This window comes from Rhincodon typus, chromosome 6 (genome assembly GCF_021869965.1).
Source record: "Rhincodon typus isolate 14 chromosome 6, sRhiTyp1.1, whole genome shotgun sequence".
In the NCBI taxonomy this organism is placed as follows: Eukaryota; Metazoa; Chordata; class Chondrichthyes; order Orectolobiformes; family Rhincodontidae; genus Rhincodon; species Rhincodon typus.
The window spans coordinates 29,891,235-29,915,188 of NC_063337.1; the positions used below are offsets into that span (position 1 = coordinate 29,891,235).

The following is a 23,954-nucleotide window of genomic DNA, read 5'->3' on the forward strand; positions in this document are numbered from 1 at the left end:
GGGCAAGTTTATAAGGGGAAGGGAAAGACTTCAAAAAAAAAAAAAAAAAAAAAGACCTGAAGAAGTGCAAGTGTAATTTTTTCACACAGACGACGTCGGAGCACATATGGAACAAGCTACTACAGCGAGCGGTAGAGTTTTCAAACAACATTTAAAAAGGCATCTGGGTAGGTATATATGATTAGGAAGGCTTTAAAGAGATATGGGCCTAATGCTGCAAATGGGACTAGATCAGACTGGGACGTCTGCTCAGCAGATGAACTGGATTGAAGGGTCTGTTTCTGGGTCTAATACTCTATAAGCAGCCAGTTTCAGAGTCCCTCTACCATTCTGGTGAATCTGCATTCTGTACTTTTTCCAAGATCAGTCCTTTTTGAGATGTAGTGCTGATAAGTGAACAGTCATCAAGACTGAGATCAACCACAACTCTATTCTACGTAAGTATAACTTGGTATTCCAGCCCCCTTGATAAACAGGCCAACAATCAATAAGCAGCTTTCTATTTGTCTTTTCAGGTTTGTATACTGTTTTTTTTTAAAAAGTGACATACGTGCACAGATCTTATTGTTCCCTTATTTGCTCAACTGTTGTCAATTAGATACTGAAGTTAGTGGGGGAGAAAAGCATTTGCAATGAAAATAAAGCAACAGCTTTTTTTTTCCCCCTCCCCATATAGCGTACAAGCAAATCTAACAATACTAAGGCAGTCCAAAAGGGGCTGAACAGATCCAGAGCTTCAACAATAACATACAAGCAAAGTTGAAAACTGACAACATAGGAAGAAAGTCAGAGCTATAAAATCCAGAGTGGAGTTATAATTTGCAAAGATAAAGAAGTCAAGGGGACTTGAAGGGATGATATAGGTTTTAACAGAAGGGGTTGGTATTTGACGAGAATATCACAAATTCAGCTAACATGGGGAAAAGGATGACTTGAATAGTTAGAAATCAACTAAGCAGGAAATCAAATGTCAGACAACTTGAAGGTGCCAGGGCAACTTGGCTTAGGAGACGGTGGTGGTGGGGTGGGGTGTCTGGTAATAAGGAGGACTAATGACAGTCGAGTCAGCAGCAAGATAATTTTTAAAATCAAACTGTTCAGACATTTTAATGAAACATACTTGTGCAGAACATGAGGCATGAACCCATGTCTCCTGGCTCAGAAGTAGGGACACTACCAATGCACCACAAGGAGTTCTCAAACCTAGCGCAATGATGTCTGGAACAATTTGAAAAAAGACGAATGCACAGTTCCTTTAAATTGTTGGATTACTTATTGGGTAAACAGGATGACACTCAGTGTTCTAGTATCATTAATAGCTATACAATGTCAGAGAATGATTTTTTTCTTCTACCCCACATCCAAAGTGAGGACGCTTTGCTTCATGATCTCTTGTGAGAAGAGATACGGCCATTCTGCTCATTTCTGAAAAAGAGTTGATAAATGCTGTAACAGTATCCCTTGCATTTATCCCCCAAAACGTTCACGTACTTGTCATCAATGCTGTTTTGATAGTATATATGCAGTAGCTTGTCTTTAATCCATGAAATCTCTTTGGCAGCTTCCTTTCCTGCCTCCGCTTGTAAACAGTACTTCTTATAGATCTGTGCCAGCCCCATCATTGCTTCTCTTCTCACTCTCCACTAGGGAGGAAAAAAATAGGATAACAGTATAAAGAAACCATTGGCTGTGCGTAAACATGCAGAAAAAAAATATAAAAATGCAAATAAGTACAGAAACAAGCTTACTGTACTTCAAGGGGGAGAAGAATGGATTCATGTTAACACTTTAAGCAATACAGAACAATCAACTCTCATTACAAAATTCAGCAATTGGTAACCCACAGCAACAAGCTAGAAAGAATGATGTAAATATGTTTCAGAGTACAGCCACAGCATTTTAATCCAGAGTACAAGCAGCAGCTTTATGGTCATGCTGCCTAAAGCAGCTATTAAAACCTATTAATAGTTGCACAAAAGTAATACTCAAGCAGAATATACTGTTATTTTGCTGTGTTGAATATTTATGTAAATTTTGGCTGGGCTACAAAATACAGAAAGTATTACAGAAAAACCTGCAAGAGTAGACATTTACTCAAGAGACTTGGATTCTAAAGCAAGTCCAGAGCTCAGCTGAATTTGGGATTATGGGTGTTTAAAACAAAAGTTATCAGTTCTTATTTATCTAGAAGTATCGCATAGCAGGAAAGACAAATCAAGTCGGTGACATAGCTCAAGCATGTCAGTTCCCCCGCTTTTCAGGGCTGCTGGAAGTAATCCAATGTGTACATTATGGAGAACTGTGGTTCCATCTTCATCTACCCTCTTAATTGTTTCATCATCCTGTTGAAATGAATGTACAACTTTAAGGGAGAAGACATGGCTCATTTTAATTTTTTGTTGTTCTTGTTGGTAGCTACAGAGAAGTCTGGAGATCAGTTTTGTTCACATGTACTTTAATGAAATTTTAAATCAAAAACATGAATGGTTCAGTGCATTAAAAACAAATAGCTAGAGAAAAACCAAACTGTCCAGCTGCTTGAAAAATCCAGAGAAAGTCAAGGTGTATGCCACAGAGCGAAGGACTGCGCCACAGAGCGAAGGATTGCTGGACTGTTGGTTTAAGGAATTCACTTGCTCCAAATGTAGAATCACAATACCTTTAGTTTGCAGTTTGTTTTCAGTGTCCTAAAGGAGACATATTAGCTGATGGGAAAAAGCTTCTGGTGATTGTGTAAAAATTCATCTAAAAGCGAAACCAGTGGCAGCTGTACCAACTGTAGTCTGAGCAAATAGCCTTCCTGAAAACTCTTCATTGAGTTTTGCATGTTTGCTGCAATAAAAAAGGTATAATATAAATTTGAACCTTTTCTGATGTTAGGCAAGTTTTTTTCCTAAAAATTCCTTCATGGGATATGGGCTTCACTGGCTGAGAGTGCATTACTGTCCATCCCTAGTTGCTTGAGAAAGTGGTGGTGAACTATCTTGAACCACTGCAGTCAATTGGTTTTAAGTAGTTCCACGGTACAGTCAGGGAGGGAGATTCTGGATATTCAGCCAGCAAAACTGAAGAAATGGCAATATATTTCCAAACTAGAATGGCAAGTGGTTTGGAGAGAAATTTGCTGCTGGTGGATGTTCCCATGAACCTGCCAACCTTGTCTTTCTAGATGGTAAAGGCTTTAGGTTTGGAAGGTGTTGTCTAAGGATTCTTTTAGACAATGAATTGTGCAGATCATACACACTGCTGCTACCAAGTTTTGGTGGGGGAGGGAGACAATTTTTGTCAATCCAGTGCCAATTAAGCGAGCTGCTTTATCCTGGATGGTGTCAAGCTTTTGAGTGTTGTTGGAGCCACACTCATCCAGGTTCCTGACTTGTGCCTTGAGATACTGGATAGGCTCAGGGGAGTCAGGAGGGGAATTAATTGCTGCAGCATTCCTAGCCTCTGACTTGTTCTTGTAGCTGTAGTATTTAGAAAGCTAGTTCAGTTCAGTTTTTAAAATCAGTGATAACCCCAGGATGCTGACAGTAGGGATTCAGTGACAGTAATGCCATTAGATATCAATAGGAGGTAATTAAATTTTCTTTTTGGAGATGGTCTTTGTCTGGCATTTGTGTGGCAGAAGTGTTACTTCCCACTCGTCAACCCAAATTTAGATATTTTGTACATGGAATGCTTCATTATCTGGAGTTGCAGCAAATGGAACTGAACATTGTGCAGTGATGACTGCGCATTCCTAGTTAGACCTTATGCTGAAAGCAAGGTGGTCGACCTAGGACAACAAAATTAAGAACGACCTGCAGAGTTAGCCCGAAATCTCCAACAACCACATACCCACACACCCATACGCATTCCTTTGTGTCAAGTACAATTCCATCCAGTGGAGAGCTTTCACCCCTTTACCAATTCCTCTGGACTCGGGATTTTCAAGGGCTCTTTTGAGACCATGGTGAAAGGCAGGTTTGATGTCAAGGGCAGTCATTCTTGGCTCCTTTTTAGAATTCAGCTCTTTTGTCCATATTTGAACGAAGTCATGAGTTGTGTGGCCCTGGCAGATTTCAAATGTCAGTGAGGAAGTTGTTGCTAAGTAGCTGTGGCTTGATCAAGTGTAGGGTGACGAGGCAGTAATCAGCCAGGTGGGATGTGTCCTGCTTTGTGTTACAGGACATAATTGGGACTATTTACCATAGTGCCCAGCAAATACCAGAATTGTAGCTGTACTCCAACAGCTTAGCTAGGGACACAAATTCTGGCGCACATATTCAGTATTATTACCAAAAACATTGTCATGGACCATAGCCTTTGCAGCATCCTGTGCTTCTAATCATTTCACAACATCACATGAACCAAACTGAAATTGGCTAAAGATAGGCAGCTTTGACACTGGGGATCTTTGGAAAAAGGCAGAGAGATGTAATCTACTTGGCACTTCTGGCTGAATCTTGTATATACTTCAATCTTCTTATTCACACTGACATACAGGCTCCCATGTCATTGAAAATATTTGTTTCCTTCTCCAAAGGATTGTTTACTTGTCCACCACCATTCACAACCTTTTCAGAAGGATTGATGGAGCTGTAAACGATCTGTTGACTATGGGACCCTTAACCCTGGTATCATTTACTTTAAATGTTGATTGGCACATATTTAGTTGCAACTTCACCATGTTTACACCTCATTTTAGATATACCTGCTGCTGATCCTGGCATGCCCTCCAAAATTCATTGAGCCAGGGTTGATCCCCTGGCCTGATGGTAATGATAGAGCAGAGGATATGCCAGACAAGCTGTTGCAGGTTGGATTGGAATACAATTAGTCTGCTCAAGACAAACAGCACCTCCTTGATGCCCAGCCTGGAGGTGCTAGATTTGTTCAAAATATCTCATTTAACAGTGGTAAGGCCATTCACAGTGGAGGTATCAGCTAAGTGGAGATAGATGCAGTCTCCACAAGAACTATCATGGACAGATGTACTTGAAGCAGGCAGCTTGGTGAAAATTAAGTCAAGTATGTTTTTCTCTTGTTGGCACCTTCACCACCCATCGTAGGCCCAGTTTAGGAGCTATGTCCTTTAGGACTCGAACAGCTCAGGCAGTAGCAGTGCTACTGAGGCATTTTTGGTGACCGCCTCACCCAGAGTACATCCCACTCTCTTGCCATCCTCAGCACTTGCGCTAAGTTAGTTCAACATGGATGGACACTAACACACAGGACATGATAATTCAAGGAATTTTCTGCACTTGCGTTTGACCTGATGCCATGAGGTCTGGAGTCAACGTTAAAAACTCCCAGTCCAGAAAAAGAGCAGCCTGATCTTGACTGAAAAGGTGCAATTCTTGACTACAATCCTGGCAACTCCATCTCCTTCCAGCAGGATAGACCCACCAGAAATGATGGCAGTGTATATAGTCAGGAAGGTGTTGCCCTGGGAGTTTTCAACATTGACTCCAGATCTCATGAAGTCTCATAGCATAAAGAGATCAAACATAGGCATGGAAACCTCCTCATAAAGATCATGTCCCGTGTGTTAGTGGTCCTCCATGTTGGCATCACTTGGCAGAAGTGTTGAGGGTGGCAAGAAAGTAGAATGTACTCTGGGTGAGGGACTTCAACATTAGCCACCCAAAGTGGCTTGGTAGCACTGATACTGTCTGAGCTGGTCAAGCCCTAAAGATCGTAGCTCCTAAAATGGGTCCTGTGACTAGAGGTAAGGGTGCCAACAAGAGAAAAACACACTTTACCTAATTCTCACCAAGCTGCCTGCTTCAAGTGCATCTGTCCATGACAATACAAGTGGGAGGGGCAGTCCAAGTGACGACCACACCTATCTTTATTTAGCTGATACCTCCACTGTGCTGGGTGGCCTTACTACATTTTCGTACTAGCCCCAAAATGTTGGGTGGACTTGGCAGGGTCCACATGGCTGAGTGTTGTTGTCAGTTCTGGTTGAAGCCAGTTGGTCCATTCAGTTTTGTTCATTTTCTCCGAAACCCTTTTTTGCAGTTTGATACAACCCAGTGGCTTGCTGTTTCAGACAGCCAAAAAAAAGAGCTGACCACATTGCGGTGGGTCTGGAGTCAAACATCAGCCAACTAGGAAAGGATGGCAGATTTTCTTCCTTGGATGTTAGGAAGTCAGACGTGTTTGGCAGAAATGGTTTCATGACCATTTCAATTCTAGAATTTTTAAAAATCCATCATCTGCCACGGTGGGATTTATGTATTTGACCCTAGGCTGTCCTGGGTCTCTGAACCACATTTCGTTGTGTCAATTTTCTTTGTCTAGTCCAAGTTGTTTTGCCTTGTTTTATCAACATTTTTTTCTGCATGATAAAAGTACACTGACAGTTTCAATACTGTCAATATGTTCAGTAATTGACCTTTACAGTTAAAATGAAACTAAGTTAGGACCTAAGTAGACAGTTTTGGTTCTGGGATTGGATTTATCCAATATTAACATCAATTGGGGAAAGAAAAAGTGGTACCAATAACTCAACTGCATGTATCAACTTAATACAGTGAAGCACAAATTCTGCTGTAGCAATGATGAGTGATCCTATATTTCTCAGTCACCATTTTTAGTGATACCCTGAACTTAACAGTAACACAATAAATGAAACCCAATAGATATCAAAATGAAAAAGGAGAAACAGGGAGCAAAGAAAAGACTGCCATTCCATGTTGCTCTTGAAACTTCTGGGGAACAGTACAAAACACCAAAGATAAAAGTCAAGTGAAAACATTTCACAGGAAATGGGAAGAAACAAAAAAGAAAAACTGAAATATTCTCACCCGTTTGTCTAATGTTCTTTCTCTTACGAAATTTAGCAGGTGGTCATTAACAAGTGAGAGATCTTTTCTAGCAGCAGTTACAATGGATACAATGACATCATGTCTTATTGCTTCTTCTGGATCATGTGATCGAACTTTCAGAAATTCTGTAAAAGATCAAATCAAATTTTACAGCTTAATCCACACCCACACAAGAATTTGTTAAAATACCACATTCATTTTCTAATGAAGGCTCTCTATTCCGGAATCTCACTACATTCTTCATAGTTCAAGAAACGTTGCTATCATTAATATATCGCCAAACTAGAACTGGAACACTTCATATTTCAGAGAGATTCCTGTGAAAATTCATGACTGCTGTCATTAATATTGACAGATGTCCAAAATCAATTGCTGTAAAACAATAAAGGAAGCAATCAAGTCTTCAGTAGTAATATACAGTGATGGCACAATATTTGGCAATGAAGAACAAATTAGAAAGTTTATAAATATAATGATATTTATAGATTTGTGCAAACACCTGGAATAAAAGACAAACTTCAAAATCACACCTAACTATTTCCTCCTTTACAACATGCAGAAGCCAAATTCTGGGACTGTAACATCAAACTTTTAAGGCATTCTTTTTTTCTAAATCCAGTCTGTAACAGACAATTAACCTTGCTCTCTGGAAATAGATTTAATGTTATTTAAAAAGTTATAATTATTTGTTGGCTTAATTCTGTTGTTTGGGGGGCGGGGGGGTAAAAAAATAGTATGCCAAAATATAGCTGTCACACAAGCTCATGCTCGCATCCTAAACCTGTTCAAGGAGGGGGAGAAGGATCAAAAAACATACAAGCCACAAGTAGGAGCTTCTTTTATAGATTTGTTTTTAAAATGACAAGTTTATGAATGTTATCTCTATGGATTCCTTTATCAATTTTCAGAGCCAGGTAGACAAATGCATTAAAAGACCAGTCCAAAGACTTCAGATGATACATGTATAGTTACCAAAATAGCTTACACTTACATACTGCAGGAATATAAATTTCTCTTGAAGCATTTTGTATATCAAATAAAATTTAACACAGCCACTAAAGAAGGTATTAAGGCAGATTGACCAAATATTTGGTCAAAGTTTTCAGGAGTGATTCGAGGAGGAAAGGTTTGCGGAGGGAATTATATTTTAAAAAAGCGAAGAGTGAACAGGGGAGGTGAAAAGAAGTGAGATGAAAATAATTATTTTAGGGATAACATCTGAAAAGGATAAAACAATAGTTAAGCTTCATATTGATCTACAGTACGGTTCAAGTTCAATTCTACTATCAGCTTTTATAATAGAGCTTCATGAAGCATTTTATTGTAACACCGCTCTTTTTCTCAATGGATGAACTCTCCGTAGATACACTTTTCTATCAACACATCTTAGAAAGAGTTAGATAGGTATCTGCTCTCTGGACTAAAGAATTCTCAATTGCTGGTTACTGGTGATGGAAGGAAAAAGCATTGAAGTGGGCTTCTGAAAAGAGAATTTCCTGCCCAATTAAATTTAAAATAGTACTTTTTTTATATACTTAACAGTTCACCATCACTAATATTCACCAACATTACTAATACTTATTCTTGAACTATTCATTTCTGCAAATTGATAATGCCTCATTTTGTTCCATTAGATGCTCTAAAATATAAAGAAGAAAATTAGTGTGCATGTCAATATTTTTACTCTAATAAGCTGTACTTCTTTTCTCCCATTTATTGGGACAACTACATTAAGTAGCAGCCATTAAAGCTGATGCAATTTTGTGTAATTAGTACAAATGAAGAGAAACTACTTCCTCCGTTTGGGAAGCTCAGAACATGATTGAATAGTTTTAAACTTAGTGCCAGGCCATTCAAATCAAAATCTTTACTCAAAAGGGTAGGAAATGTCTGCATTAGTTTCTCTAAAGTGTTGTGAATGTTGTTTCAATTCACCATTAGCCTTAGTGTCCTTATGGCACAGAAGGTACCAGTTCAAGACAATAATTTTTTTTGCTGCAAGATTTCAATGACTTGGTCCACTTACTATTTACTGACAACATAGCTCTTCAAAATGATAATACAGCATTCAACCATCAGTGTTAGAAATACAGGTCCATTTAAAGACTCAAATCAGAACAGCATGCGATCTTCACTGAACTTCAATATTTCCCATCTGCTTATGATTAAAAATATATTTTAAAAAGTTGAGTTCTCAGAATCACACAGTGCACGAGGCCCTTCGTACCACCAAAATCTACTCCTGTCCCACTTTCCAGAACATTGAAGGCTGTGGGCCAAAGTAATGAAATTTCAAGTGCTCAACCACGTACTTTTTTAAAGTTTGAGGTTTCCCACCTCAACTACCCTTCCACGTATGCCATTTCCAGTTTCTCACCACCCTCTAGGTGAAAGGTCTTTCCTGAAATCCCCTCTTAAATTTTGAGATGAAAGGCAAAAAGGGTTATGTCCCCTTGCTACAGATCCTTCAACCTAGGGAACCACTTTCTATCCACCCTCTCCATACCCCTCAAAAATCAGATCCTCCCTCAGCTTTCTCTGCTCCAACTCCAGCTTATCCAGCCTCTTTACAGCTAACCAATTCCATCCTAGGCAACATCACGGTGAATCTCCTCTGCAGCCCCTCCAGTGCAGTCATGTGGCAGCTTCTCACACTCTCAAGGTCAGCCCCGGTCACTCAAGTACTGACTTGTTATGCTTTCACTGCAAGGAAAGCGGATGACAAATCCTATTGGGTGTGCACTGGTCTAGCATTTAGAACTACAATAGTACTATGGATGCAGTTTTTCAAATATCATGATTGTGATGTCCAAGTATATGCAGTACATCATGGAATCAAGTAACTGACCAGCTGCCAGTCTGTGTACATATCAAGTAATTAATTGAAGGAATGTACTAGTTTATGACACAAAGAATCAGGAGGATGAAGCTACTAAACTAACAGAAAACCTTGGAATTGATACTTGTGATTTCCTTGACTTATTCTTAATAAAAACAAATTCATTCTGAAATAAGTAAAGAGAAAATTGTCTAGGTCTGTATCTCACAATGTCAATATTGTAACACGTGTGAAAGTTGTGAGATGAACAACAATCTGTTATGAAATAAAACGTTCCTGTGGTGAATAATCATCATTTTTTAAAAAGCTGGGTTCTTCTAAAAAGGCCCTTGTGGCTAAGTGGGATTAGTTGGATTCAAGTCCCACCTGCTCCTGAAATGTACACTAACATCTGTGAAGAGGCAGATTAGAATTTGTTTTCTTAAAAAATTAAAATAAAATCCCACTCCGACAGATAGCGAATATTGAATTTTGTTTTACGGCTGTTGTGGCAGAGAGTGGTATTTCCATACCTCTGAGCCAGGAGGTCTGAATTCAAATATGCAGAATATGCTTGAACAGGCTGATTAAAAACATTTAAGAACAGGGTTCCTGGGTTCCTTAAATCAAAATTTAAAGAAGTGAGGTTGACTTCTGAGCAAGGGAAGGGTGCAAAAAAAAAGAGAAGAGATGGTGTTTGTGCTACACTATATATTACAATAAGACCTTGCAAGTCTAAGGCAACTTAGTTCAGCATATGGATACCAATCTATTAAACAAAGAGAACATTCAAATGAGAGCTTTCTTGTTCTAAAATGAAGGAATATTCAATATCCTGGTATGTTTAAAGTGCCAATGAACTCAGCAGATACTTTTGGCAAATTAATAGTGCTCAGCTGACATCAGATTGAGTAATACAAACTTCCCACTAGCACATTAAATACAAATTGCCTACTACAAAAATTGAAATAAATAGGAAAGATAAGTGTTTATTTCACTGCAAGACAAAAAACACAAGTATCAGTATTTTAAACAAGCTTGACCTTGAGTCAGCTGATTCATAAACTGAGATTAGAATAGCCCATGCATTTCAAAAGTTCACACATTTCATCCATTATCAATATATGTGGTTTTCAGTCACAATTTATATTAAATAACTAATATTTAAATATCAATTTTAATCAATCCTGTAGATTTTAATCTTTGCCTATTAAAATCCAGAACCTGGCTAATTGGGAAGTCGATCAATGGTATCAGACAATGCCCAAGCTCTTCACACACGAAACTGCCAAGGTACCAACTGTACGAGAAACATATGTCAATCATTATGCATTAGGCATTGGAACATCAGAGCAAGATCAGGCTATTCAGTATGCATCACCATTCCATTAGAGCATGGATGATCATCTACTACTTCTTCACACTATCTCTACAGCCCCTTGATGTTATGAACCCCCAAAAATCTATCAACTTCAATCTTATACCAACTCAAAGTGACTGAGTTTCCAGTTTCCTCAAGGGCATAAAATTCCAACAATTCTTCATCTTCAGAGAATAAATTCCTAATCTTAGTCTTAACTGGCCCACCACCAACCCCTTATTCTGACTCAGTGACTGAAGGAACATCTTATCCACAACCACCGTCACACATTAAGAATTTTTGAAGTGTCAACAGGTCACTTCTTACACTTAAATTCTAGGGAATATAAACCCAGCTTCTGATTTTTTTCCCTCATTCTAGTGAGTTTATTGGAAGAGATACCTGCACCTGGCACAGCCAAGATTATTTTTTTTTTTTTAGGTAGATACACATCCACCAATCCTTCTGGTAATGCGAGTAAGCCACATATAAAAAAATGAAACAGTAAAAGATAAAAACTGCTAGCAAGTGCTTGGCAGAAGACTCATACTTCAGTAACACGAAGTTTATCATGTACCAAGAAAGACAAATTACATAATTTAAGACTAGTTAGTTATATCACACTAATAAAAGACATGATTCCAAGCTATGCTAAAATCAATTAGTTTTCTTTTTACTGTTAACATCAACAGACAGACATATAATATTTCCTTTCAGAAAGGCAGTCATACATCAGACTGGATGGTGTGATGCAGAGTTCATATTACCCACTCAAGCCAAATATTCCATACAACATTTCCCAGCAAGCTTTTCTCCTCCATTGCTCAACACAAACAGCTGGATGGAAGGAGAGAGTACATCCCGATAGCTCACAGTCTTATAGCGAACAGTGTACTAGTTGCTCAAACTCATGATTCATTGATGCAGTGGACTGTGTATTTATCCAGGATTTTGGGTAGTCATGTTACATGACAGAAGAAACAGAAGGGAGCTAGATCTAGAATGCTAGATAGATAAAAATCAATCCCTTCAGGAGAAGGCAGAAATACAGAAGTGTGTGGCAGGCAAGCCTGGTCTGCTACCCACCACGATCAAGGCTAAAAATCCAACTCAGTATCCTCTTCCACTTTCTGGCCATAACCCTTTGCTCTCTTTAGCCCCCAAGGACTACATACAATACCTTAAAAACATTCAATGCTTTGGCCTCAATGGCGTTTCTATCTAGTCTAGTCAGACTTTTGCAGATTTCTGAGATTCTGTCCTCCATCCCCACGTTCTTATCTCTCCACAGGTCAGTCCTGCCATCCCAGGAATCAGTCCAGTCAACTTTCGCCCTCCATAATCCTAATTCTTTCTCCTTCCACAAAACTACATATAATACTCCAGGAGTGGTCTCACCAAGGTCCTGTACAGTTGCAGCAACACATCCCTGCTCCTGTACTTAAATAATCAGCAGATCATTTGCCTTCTTCACTGCTTGCTTGCACCTGCATATGTACTTTCAGCAACTGGTGTACAAAGACATCATGTCTCACTGCATCTCACCCTTTCCCAAACTAATCGTCATCTGCCATCCTGTTCTTCTGCTACAAGTGGATAACATCGCATTTATCCCCATAACACTTCATCTGCCATGCATTTGCCCACACACTCCCCTTATCCAAATCACACTGAAGCAGCTCTGTATTCTCCTCACAATTCACGTTCCCAACCAGCTTTGTCATTTGCAAACTTGGAAATGTTACATTCAGTTCCCTCATCAAGTTCATATGTTGTGAATTGTGTGCACACTACAAACCATGTCAAACAGAAAAGACCAAGTCTGAAGTAAATGCTGGGAAGAAAAATAACCAAACTAAATAGGAGTAAATATAAAGCCATCCATTTTCAGAGGTTTTAACAAAAGAATGTCTCTAGAGAAAAGTTACTGGGGCTCTCAAAGAAACGCATTTGCTAATACAAGCTTCTAGCATACTTATTTTCAAACAAATACTTTTGCAGACATTAAATTTCTTTGGGGCTGGGGAGGATATTGAAGGGCATTATTTAAGGACTGTGATTCTCCAGGGAGTTGGTCAGGAAGGGGAAAGAGCAGATTTGGAATTCTACTGAACTATGAAATTCAAATAAAAACAAACTTTGTGGAAGACTGCTTCAGCAAATGGATGACAACAGTGAAACATAAAAAATCTTTCTGTAGATGGGAACAATAATCAGGTCATTAAAATTGGTTGTTTTCTTCTTTTAGCAATGAAACAGTTTAATACCAACAAAGCTGATTGAACCACTAAAGAATTACACATCATCTACAATCCGCTTTCTTTTGAAACTAGTAATCTTGTATGATGATAGCAACAAGGGTGGAAACATAACATGGAAGTCAAAAAACAACTTGTGAATGAATTTTAATATCAACTATTGGCACCTTTGCAGAAATAACCAGAATGGCTTCCGTTTCAGTCTTTCACGCATAATTTCAAAAAAAGGTCCCACTTTCCTTGCTGGAGTGCCATTCTTCTGAGTTTTTGACATTGCTTTCTTTGCTCCACATCTTTGAGACTCCCACCATCAAAAGGCTTGAATAATGTGCGTTGGTTTATTGTGTGGTTGTTGAGTATTTGTACCTTGTGAAGCTGATGGGATCCGATGGTCTTCTGGAATAAATTTGCCCTTCTGTTACTCAGATTTTTAGGAGGAACCACTGAAAAACTCAGTTATCTGGTTACCCTTTCCCATGTTGAGATCTTCCTTCAACTGCAAGAGACTTAGAAGGATTAAAATCAGAAATTCCAACGACAATTCTCTCCTAATTAGTTCTGGTTGTTAATGCTCCACATTCGCAAGTTTTTGGCAATATATCAAGTTCATTCAAATTGTCAATCTGATCACCTGGAAACTCCTTCTATGGAATTTTATTCTTTCAATAACGATTGGTTCTTAAAGTAAAAATAGTTGTCCACTGCCATTAAGCCAGAAATAGCTATTATATTCTTTTACTTTTTGTCTGCAAATAACATGGTCCTCTAATCGCCCTACAGATTAAAGCAGGTTGTAATTTCTTCTGCTTATGAGTTGGAGTGTAGACCTGAAGCAACTCTATGTCATGAATTATTTCTTCCACAGTGATCAATTTAATTCTGTTTGAAGTATCCGTACCCTTGCATGTGCCTGGGAGTGCAAATATTTTCTCAAGTTCTTTAAAACCAGTTGTTCAGTTTAAATTCTGTAAACATGGTTAAAAAACCAAACAAATTCCACTGTATCTTCAGCTAAGTTTGTTTGTGGCTTCAATTCCATTTTTAAACCAAACTTGAATGAGATTTTCCAGCTTAAAAGGAATTGTTTGAAATGATAATTAAGTTTTAATTGCTGATAAAGCAACAAGAATCCTCTTGGAAGCAAAAATTAAACATCTTCTCTCTCCTTCACACACACCCCTGCTCAGATGGCTGTGACTGTCACTTGGTAATGATGTAGCACTATAATTCTCCAATTCTGTATATTTGCATGCACTGCTTCACCTAGTGGTGGCACTGGTTTTAGAACACAGCCTGTATAAAAATCTTTAAAAATTGCAAGGTTTTAAAACTCTAAAGCTTCTCTCAATTTTTTTTTGAAAAACTTGAAAAGCCTTTTAAACCGACTTGAAAGTGAAAGTGTTTTTATGGTTGAAAATCAAAATGGAGTATTCACATCATTTTCATCTCTGGTTCTCTGCCATTTCAAAAATATGGATGATACGTGCTGTTTCTGCTACTTCCCCATTCGATTTACACCCACACACATTTGTTACAAAACAATTATTTTCAATAAAATCCTGTCTCCGATAAACTGAACAATACTCCCAATTTGAAGAATTTCTTCAATACTGGCCTTAAAAGAATTATTCCGCAGGTCATAACTAAGTTTTTTTTTAAAAACAACAAATGCTTGTTTGTTAAACCAAGATTTAAGCTTTCCTTCAGATTTCATAATCAGACCCAACCAACAAAGTTGTCAATTCAAGGTGCCATCTTTTGCCGCTGGACTTCTCACCAACATGGTCTCTGCTAATGTAACAGCCACTGATTCCGATGCCAGGTTCTATGCTCACCCCAGAAAAATAAGTAGGTGCTCGCCCGCTTCCACTACAAGGTCCATGCTGGGGCCAAATGCCACCACCACAAGGTCCATGTTGGGGTTCCTCGTTGCTGCCAATGCCGTCCAAGCTCAGGACGGAAGGTAAAGGAAAAACTTACAGCTAACAAGCCCTGGCTCAGGAGCCCTATTCCATCACTATCTGGACTTTTGAAAGACATTTCAGCTGTTGGATGCTTATTCCTTTTAAAAAGCTGAATTCTTGGATGACGCTGGTAAAATTTTTCTTTGTTCTTTCTTTGGATAGCTGTTGATTCTGTGCATTGTTGGGTAGATATGCTACATCCAATCCTTCCTAAGATACAAATCTACAGGACTTACTAGTAGCAAAAGTGAAGAATTACACTAAAACCTTCAGAAGAATAACAGAGTAGCTTATTACATGTTAATAAAAGATAACAGGTTACATTAGCAAGGCTGAAAAATTAATTACACTGATAAAAGTCAAGTATATGATACGATACATACCAGGCTAACCAAAAATAAAAACAGAAACTTAGCAGATCTGGCAGCATCTGAGGAGGGAGTAACAGAGTTAAGTGTTTTGATTCCAATTAGACATTTCTTCAGAACTTAAAAGATACTTGTTGTTGACAGCAGCAGTAACACTATATCCCAGAAACAAAGATAGAAATAGTCACATATGTCTAAGTTGGCACAGCTGTAAGTTGGCACAGGCCAAATGTCTTTGTGATAAGTCTTCAATGCCTTTCCTCTACGACATTATATCCTTCCTTAAATATAGGAGCATAAAACTGCACAGTACTCCAGATACGGACTCACTAAGGTTCTATACAATTTCTGCAAATTATTTCCTCGTGTACTCAAATCTCCTTGTGATGACAATCAGCATATCATTTGCCTTCCTGAATGCAAACTTTTAGTGATGCAGGAACAAAGACACCCAGGTCACTTTGGTTAATCAACACTTTCTAACTTCTTACCATTTAAAAGATGTTCCATTGTGAGGCCCCTTGCAGAAACAGTTGCATCATGTATAACTACAGCTGATGTGCTAGATGACTGAAGAATGGTTAATGCTGTGCCTTTGTTTAACAAAGGATGCAGGGAGAAGTAGCCTGGGAACATAAGACGTAAGAATCTGACTTCAGTGGTGGATAAATTGTTGGAAGTGATTCTGAAAGACAGGATTTATATACATTTGGAGAGGCAACGACTGATCAGGGATAGTCCACAAGGTTTTGTACAAGAGAAATAGTATCTCAAACTTGATTGAGTTTTTTTTTTTTAAAAAGGAAGTATCCAAGAAGATTGATGAGGTCAGAGTGGTAGACCTTGTTTACTTAGGCTTTAGAGAAGTCTTTGACAAGGTGCTACATGGTAGAATAATTAGTAAAGTTAGACCAGATGGGATTCAGGGGAGGCTTGCCAAATGGGTACAAACTTGGCTTAATGGCAGGAGACAGAGTGATGATGGAGGGTTGTTTTTCAAAACGGAGACCTGTGACCAGCAATGTTCCACAGGGATCGGTGCTGGGTCCAATTTTATTTGTGATTTATACAAAATAGTTTAGACGAGAACATAAAAAAAAAAAGGTATGGTTAGTAAGTTTGCGGTTGACACCAAAATTGGTGGTAAAGTGGATAGTGAAGGAGGTTATCAAAGATTACAAAGAGACCTTGGGTCAATAGGCTGAGGAGTGGCAGATGGAGTTTAACTTGGACAAATGCAAGGTATTGCATTATGCTAAAACAAACAAGGGCTGGACTTGTACAATTAAAAAGGAGGGCCTTGGGTAATGCTGTAGAACAGAGAGACCTAGGGGTTCAAGTACATAATTCTTTGAAGTCTGGATCACATACAGATAGAATTGTTAAGGCATTCACAGCATGCTTGCCTTCATTGTTCAGATCATTGAGTATAGGAGTTGTATAACCTCCAATATGATGTCACAAGACGTTGGTGAAGCCTCTTCTAGAGTACTGTTTGCAGATCTGGTCGCCATGTTATAGGAAGAACATTATTAAGCTCAAGAGGGTTCAGGAGGTGTCTTTTCCCTTGCATCAGGGATTAAGACTAGGGGGGCCTTTATTGTAGGAAAACAAAAAGGCGAGAGGAGAAAGATTTTAAAAGTACAGGAGAGGAAACTATTCTTTTAAAAAAAAAGTGGTTCTTGTGTGGAATAAATATCCAGAGGAAATGGTGGAAGCGGGTACAGTCACAATGATGAAGACATTTAGATAAATACATGAATAAGAAATATTTGGAAGGATATGCACCAAACACAGGCAGGTGGGACTAATTTAGTTCAGGATTATGGTCAGCACAGACTGGTTGGACCAAAGGGTCTGTTTCTGCTCTGTATGACTATGACATGGTTTGTTCTCCTTGGTGTGCAAGCAACATCCTTAAAATGCCAACAAGTTGGCTTCCTTTCATAAATCCATATAGACTCTATCCAACTTTATCATTCTTTGCCAAGTGCTCAGTCATTGCATCCTTTATAAAAAGAAAATGGTAACATATGTTGAATGAAACTCTGCCATAAAGGTAAGAGCAAAACAGTAGATAAAATTCTGGAAGTACTCAGCAGGTCTGGCAGTCTCTTTAGACCTATTGATTAGTGTTTTAGGTCCTTGACCAGTTCTGATTTAGAAAAAAAAAAGTCCCAAACCTGAAACATGAACTTGGTTTCTGTCCCACCGGCAAAGTATTTTGGGATTTTCCGTTTTACACCAAATAATGATTGCCAACCAATTACAGCTGAAAAATAAATTACTAATAAGCTGCACTGGGGAAAAACCAAGGACAGCTTGGAAACATATGTACACAGACAGCAGAGACAAATCAACAGCCCAGCTACGATCAATTAGTATAGATGGAGAATGCCCAATAGCTTCCCAGAATAGTTCATTTTATCAAGATGCAATTCTGCCTATTTTGTATTCTTCTTCTCAGGCCATATCCTCAAGCAGCCCATCAGTAATTGCTGTGCCATCTCTCCCCATTTCAATATCACCAACATTGAGGGTCACCACTAACTAATAGTTCAACTGGACAAACTGAAATCAAGACCATGACTTAAAGTACAGGGCAAAGGCTGGCATTTACAACATGTGATTCGATTCCTTACCTTGTAAAAAGACCATCCACCTCAAATCACAAATCACGAGTGTGGTGGAATATTCATCATTTGCCAGGCAAGTGCAGCACCAATAACACAAAACAACACCATTCAGAATACAACAGTAACCTAATTAGCATATCTACATTCAAAATAATCACCCCATCAGCAAAACGTGTAACTAAAAAAGTGCTATACATCCATTTACAGGACGCACTGCAACAATTCAGAATCTCTGTGGCTTTTCCTTGTAACATTACCAACAAAACGGATGAGCAATATACCTTCAGAACACCGTTACTTCCATGCTCCTTCAAAACGAGCAAAATCATAACTGTAACTTGGACATAATTGGAGGGCTTTTATCATTACTTGATCAATATCCTCAGATTCTATCAAGAGAGCAACATCACCGCTTGTACTACAGCATTTCAAAATAAACAGCCCACAAAACAACTTCTTAGGCACTCAGGTATAGGCGTGAAATGCAACATTACCAATCTTGCCCATATTCAGAGAACAAAATTACTTTAAAAGTTTAATTATCTGTGGCATTGCTTGCAGTGTGTTAATGATTACATCTTTAAAAAGTGTGGCTCATATCCCAATTAAAGGAACAGTTTAATTGTTCTTTGGACATTTTCATATCATTTGCCATTTAGCATTTCAAGTTTAAGTAACAATTCATTTATTTCAGTTGTTTTGGAGATCTCCTTATGTGCGATAGTGATTAGCATCACAAAGTACGTTTTGCACCTGACTGGTTCAAACGTGACAGAAATTAGTTACCCATTTCATATTAAAACTTTCAATATTTCTGTAATGTTCATAATTTAAATCAGTATGCTGAAAGAGAGATGTAGCAAGGTCTTTAATTTTGATGAATTATAACTTGAAAAGCAAAGCACCCAGGTTCTTCATCACGTCTGAGAAGCCTGCGTTTCACTATAAAAACATGACGTTGAAACTAAAAATTACAGAAACATTTGTGCTTTCAAGTTAATGAACATCAGATCTTTTGAACTCTATTTGGTACCTTGTTTGCTAAATCACTAACTTAAAGCAGCATACCACTGTGAAGTCAAATTACTATTTCAAGCCTAGAAGTACAAAATATCTTTTAACCTTATCACCTACGTTGGTTTTGCCAAAAACAGAGGGAGGCAAGTTTTGGAGTTTCGTAATGAGAATAAGTATTGAGACACATAAATGGTTCCCAGCTTCTTTGTGATGCAAGGAGCATCCAAATGTTCATTTATTGTATTCATCTCCAATTACTAAAACCTCAAAATTAATAGTGACTAGAAATAATCATACCTTGTGAAATAAAAAATATCTTCTGAATAGATTGCTCGAATTCACAATGGACTAGATTTTGTGGTCTGTGGAAGCAAATGGCCTGGTCTTAATTTCCTTTGGGAAAGCTCTGTAGATTTTCTCCCCGATCCCAAATTGAATTCCAGAATATTTATTCATATTCCACAATCAACACATGAAAACCTTCATTTTAATTTCAAAGAAACTTTGCAAAGGAATCTTAAAGTTCTGTAGAGATGTTTCATATCTTTGTCCATATTTATCGATACAATGCAATTTTGAATGAGCTTGTATTTACTATTTTTTTTTGGAGCTGAAGCCACCGTATTGACTACTTGATACATATTTTGTTCCATGTGTTTGGGACTGAGAGAATTTTTAAAACCTATTATCCTCCAAATTTACTTTGATTTTGTAAACTCTAGCCTTTCTGTCACAGACCAACACACTTGCATCTTGCTCGCAAGGTGGTCATGGATTATCTTTCCCCCACCTCCTTCATAACCAACATCACAAATCGTGCACTTTGCTCAACTCAAATCTTTGGAAGGAATAGTCCTTTTGAAGTTTGGGAAGTCAACATTAGACAGACTGAAATCTAAATATATAACTGTAATCTTTATAAATAAATTTTCAATTCAACCGGTTGTTAAAATGATCATCATTTCAATGGGGTTCTCTGAGGAGGACATAACCTAGTACCTATTTATTGTCTCCCAAAGTTATACCCACCAGAAATTTCATGTTACAATTTCTCCAAATCAGCATTCCAACACTGCTAAAGCACTAACGTAGCAATCAACGCACGTCACAAGTGACATTCTGACAGTGGCGTACGATTCTCTGTGTTCTGTTTAACTCCACAGCTTACCACGTAACCAACCACCTCATGCTTTCAACTTTTGCCTCCTTGCCGCAGCTCAATGTGCTGCCTTTGCATGTTCCTATTTGTAAACTCTAACCAATTATAATTAAACTGCCACCAGCAATAGGCATGATTCCCATCCGTCACATCACCTAAAACCTCCAAAAGAGGAATCTTAAACCCTCTCAATGCATTTGATAGGCTTCAACATAATGTCAGACATCAGGTCAGCTTCCATATGCAACTGGACCACCTAGCGCAGCCATACAACCCAACTCTGTTCCTACACTGACAATGTTGCCAGGTTACCTATCAGGCATGGAGTAATTCTGTCCAATTACACTCGAGAAGACAACAGCCATGGTAGAGACCCATCACAAACGTGATAGCTTCATCATCACCTCCATGCTTCTCTGCAATCAACATCTCATACCTAAACCAGACTTGACCCATGAGCTACTGATCCTACATTATTTCCACTGAACAGGCTGCTTACTTCGATCTCACTGACAAACTTAATGCTGCCCATTTTGTTCTCAGTTCCTTACTACTAAAATACAATTTCGTGAACAACTTCCTATCCTTGTTCTTCATAAATTTCAATTAATTCAAAATTTGTGTCCAGTAGTCCATGGATAGCAAGTCCAATTCACTCACATTCATGCCAACTTGCAACTGTTTCCAATTCGCATGGACCAAAATTAAAATGCTCATTTTTGTGCTTATCTTTCTTTATGACTGACCTATCTCCATAACCTCTTACAGCATGTAATCACCACAGAAATGTTCTTCAGGCTTACTTTAGGGTTCCACCCTTCAGCCACCTAGCTCCCATGTTCTGGAAGGTTCTGGTATAACAAACTGCCATACTGTCCTCTGAAAATTTATCTTTGAATCCATTTAGCAAACACAATATTTCTTTCTTCAGCTCAAGATCTATTTTAGGATTGCCTTAGCAATCTGCCTGGAGCTTGATTTTATGTCAAAGGATAATATCACAATTTCTAGATTTTTTTTTCTTTAATCTTGATAGTATCAGTTAAACAAACTCATTTCATTGCTTTACCAATCTTTACAGTGTATGCCCTTTCACTAATTATGCAATTAATCACATTAAGTTCAAGTAGTCACTGTTAAATTCTTTTGCTCCAAGTTTTTAAATTCATTGTTAAGTTTTTTGCATGATCACCAGGATCAATTCAGTACATGTTACTATGATGGCATGAGAAAAATCAAAACAAGAAAAGGTGGATTTGTTATTTACTTAAGAAAGCAGTCAGTTATTTATAAATGAGAAAAGTCAACTAGATACTTACCAGTGAGATCTTTTGCTAAATCTGGGTGGTTCACAAGGCAGTGACTCGCAAATTTTACACATTCAAGACGAATAGGAACATGGATGTCATTGAATCTACAAAGGAAGAATTGCAGTAATAATGGGGAGTACAGAAACTGAATTTACTGTTTGGCAAATCTACTTTGTGAGCATCTCTATACACACACACACACACACACACACACACACACACACACACACACAATCCTCAAGAGATCCAAAAATAAAGTGGTGATGTTTTAGTGGGGCATCCAACAGCAGACTGTAACTTTGTCATTGACCAAATAAGGCATCTACCCTGAATTCCATTCACTACAGGCATTCATTTGAATATCCATTTAACAAACAATTTAGCTCATTAATCAAATACTTAATAAAATCTGCATTTTCACTTGGTACTTAAAAGTGATTTTACAAATTTGACCGAAGACACTGGCTAAATACAGAATGCAACGTGGGAGTTATTTAACCCACTACTAGTTAATCCCTTATTAAACCCACATTCATTCATTTAGTCTGTGTGGGAATGGCTTCCATATTCACCCAAAATTTGTCACAAATTTCTCCAAAACCATATGGAATAAATTCCATCAAAACTTTTGTTATCCTCATTTTAGGGGAAAAAAATGCCAAGTCACTGAAACTAGCAACCTGTCTGAGAACCACAAAATAAAAAAACAGAAGCAGGATTAGAACATTTTGCCTATCAAGTCTACTCTACCATTCAGAACATCATAGCAGGCTTAACATTAACTCTATTTAACCACCTGTTCCCCACAACACTCCACATCTTTGCGGATCTTAAAGTGACTAATTCAAACTCTAATATTCAGAAGATTCCTCCCCATTATTCTCTTATCCCTCATTCTTCAAAGCTCCAAATATGTTTATGTGTCCAGCCTTCCCTCCTAAGACAAGTCCTACCAGTCAAGTGAAATCTCCACAGGATTTCCTCCAAAACAAGTAGAACTAGTCTTAAAATAAAGGATTTCAAAACTGTACACAGCAATCCAGATGCAGTCTCAATGTCCTATTCAGTTCCAACTCGAGTTACCTACGCTTAGATTTCATTCTCTTGCAATAAAGGATAGCATATCACTTGTCCTCCCAAGTATCTCCTGATCATACATGCTATTTTTTCCTGGATTCAGAAACAAGGTCATCCACATCCCTCTAAGTACTCTGCCATCTCTCTCTCCATTTAAATAATTTTCTGTTCTCTATTCTTCTTGACAAGGTGCAACAATGCATATTTTGATACTCCATCTAATATTTTGCTCCTTACTTAACCTGTCTATATCTATTTGTAGAGATAACAAGAATTGCTGATGCTGGAGTCAGAGACAACACAGTGAGGAGCTGGAGGAACACAGCAGGTCAGGCAGTATCAGAGGAGCAGGAATGTTGACGTTCAGGTCATGACCCTTCTTCAGAAATTTCCTGCTCCTCGGATGCTGCATTCCTCCAGCTCCACACCTTGTTATCTCTATCTATTTAGAGACTTTTTGTATCCTCCTCACAACTTACTTTCCTATTTTTCTTCACATTGTATCCAAGTCATCAACATCAATTAATAACTAGCTGAGATCCAACCACTGATCCTACAGGCACACCACCAAGTTATAGCCCCATTTATTCTTATTTTGCTTCCTGTTAACGAGCCAATTCGCTATCCATGCTCGCATCACCACAATTCCATGAGCTCTTACTTTCATGTGGCACCTTACTAAAAATGTGGTATGAATCCAAATACACCGGTATCTTTTATCCACTCTACTTGTTACATTCTTAAACATAACCTCCCTTTCACAAAACCATGTTAACTTTGCCCGATTGTAAAATGATTTTCTAAATGCCACGCTGCTACCTCAAGGAATTCAAGCATTTTCCCCAATCATGGATAGGAGGCAAATGGGTTTATATAATTTCCGGCTTTCCATCTTGCTTCTTTTTTGAATGGAAGTGTAATATTTTTCCAAGACTACAACTAATCCAGCGTACAGCACTTATTTTAAGACCCAAGGTTGTGAGCCATCAAGTCCAGGGGACTGGTCAGCTTTTAGTCCCATTAGTTCTCCTAATACTTCTGCTCATGATTAACATCCTCCCTTTTGCCTTTCTACTGTTGTTTGTTTACTTTCTTTATCTCCAACTTTACTCGTCTGATGCCAGAAACAAAAAAAATTCTCCAGAGTTTCTGCTATTTCCTTGTTTCTAATC

At 38.2% G+C, this 23,954-nt stretch overlaps 1 protein-coding gene across 2 annotated transcripts in view; it reads right to left on the reverse strand.

The window, feature by feature from the left end:
- pds5b (PDS5 cohesin associated factor B) overlaps positions 1 to 23,954 on the reverse strand; it is a 229,822-nt gene that overhangs the window by 186,680 nt on the left and 19,188 nt on the right. The window contains exons 1-4 of one of the 2 annotated variants that reach the window (XM_048598140.1): positions 21,715 to 21,742; positions 19,534 to 19,598; positions 6,795 to 6,940; positions 1,492 to 1,643 (exon numbers count right to left, since the gene is read on the reverse strand). In XM_048598140.1, coding sequence (XP_048454097.1) covers positions 1,492 to 1,622 — 131 coding nt within the window. In that variant the 5' untranslated portion in view covers positions 1,623 to 1,643; positions 6,795 to 6,940; positions 19,534 to 19,598; positions 21,715 to 21,742. Of the gene's footprint in view, positions 1 to 1,491; positions 1,644 to 6,794; positions 6,941 to 19,533; positions 19,599 to 21,714; positions 21,810 to 23,954 lie in introns of those variants that run through there. The other variant, XM_048598139.1, reaches the window with a different exon arrangement.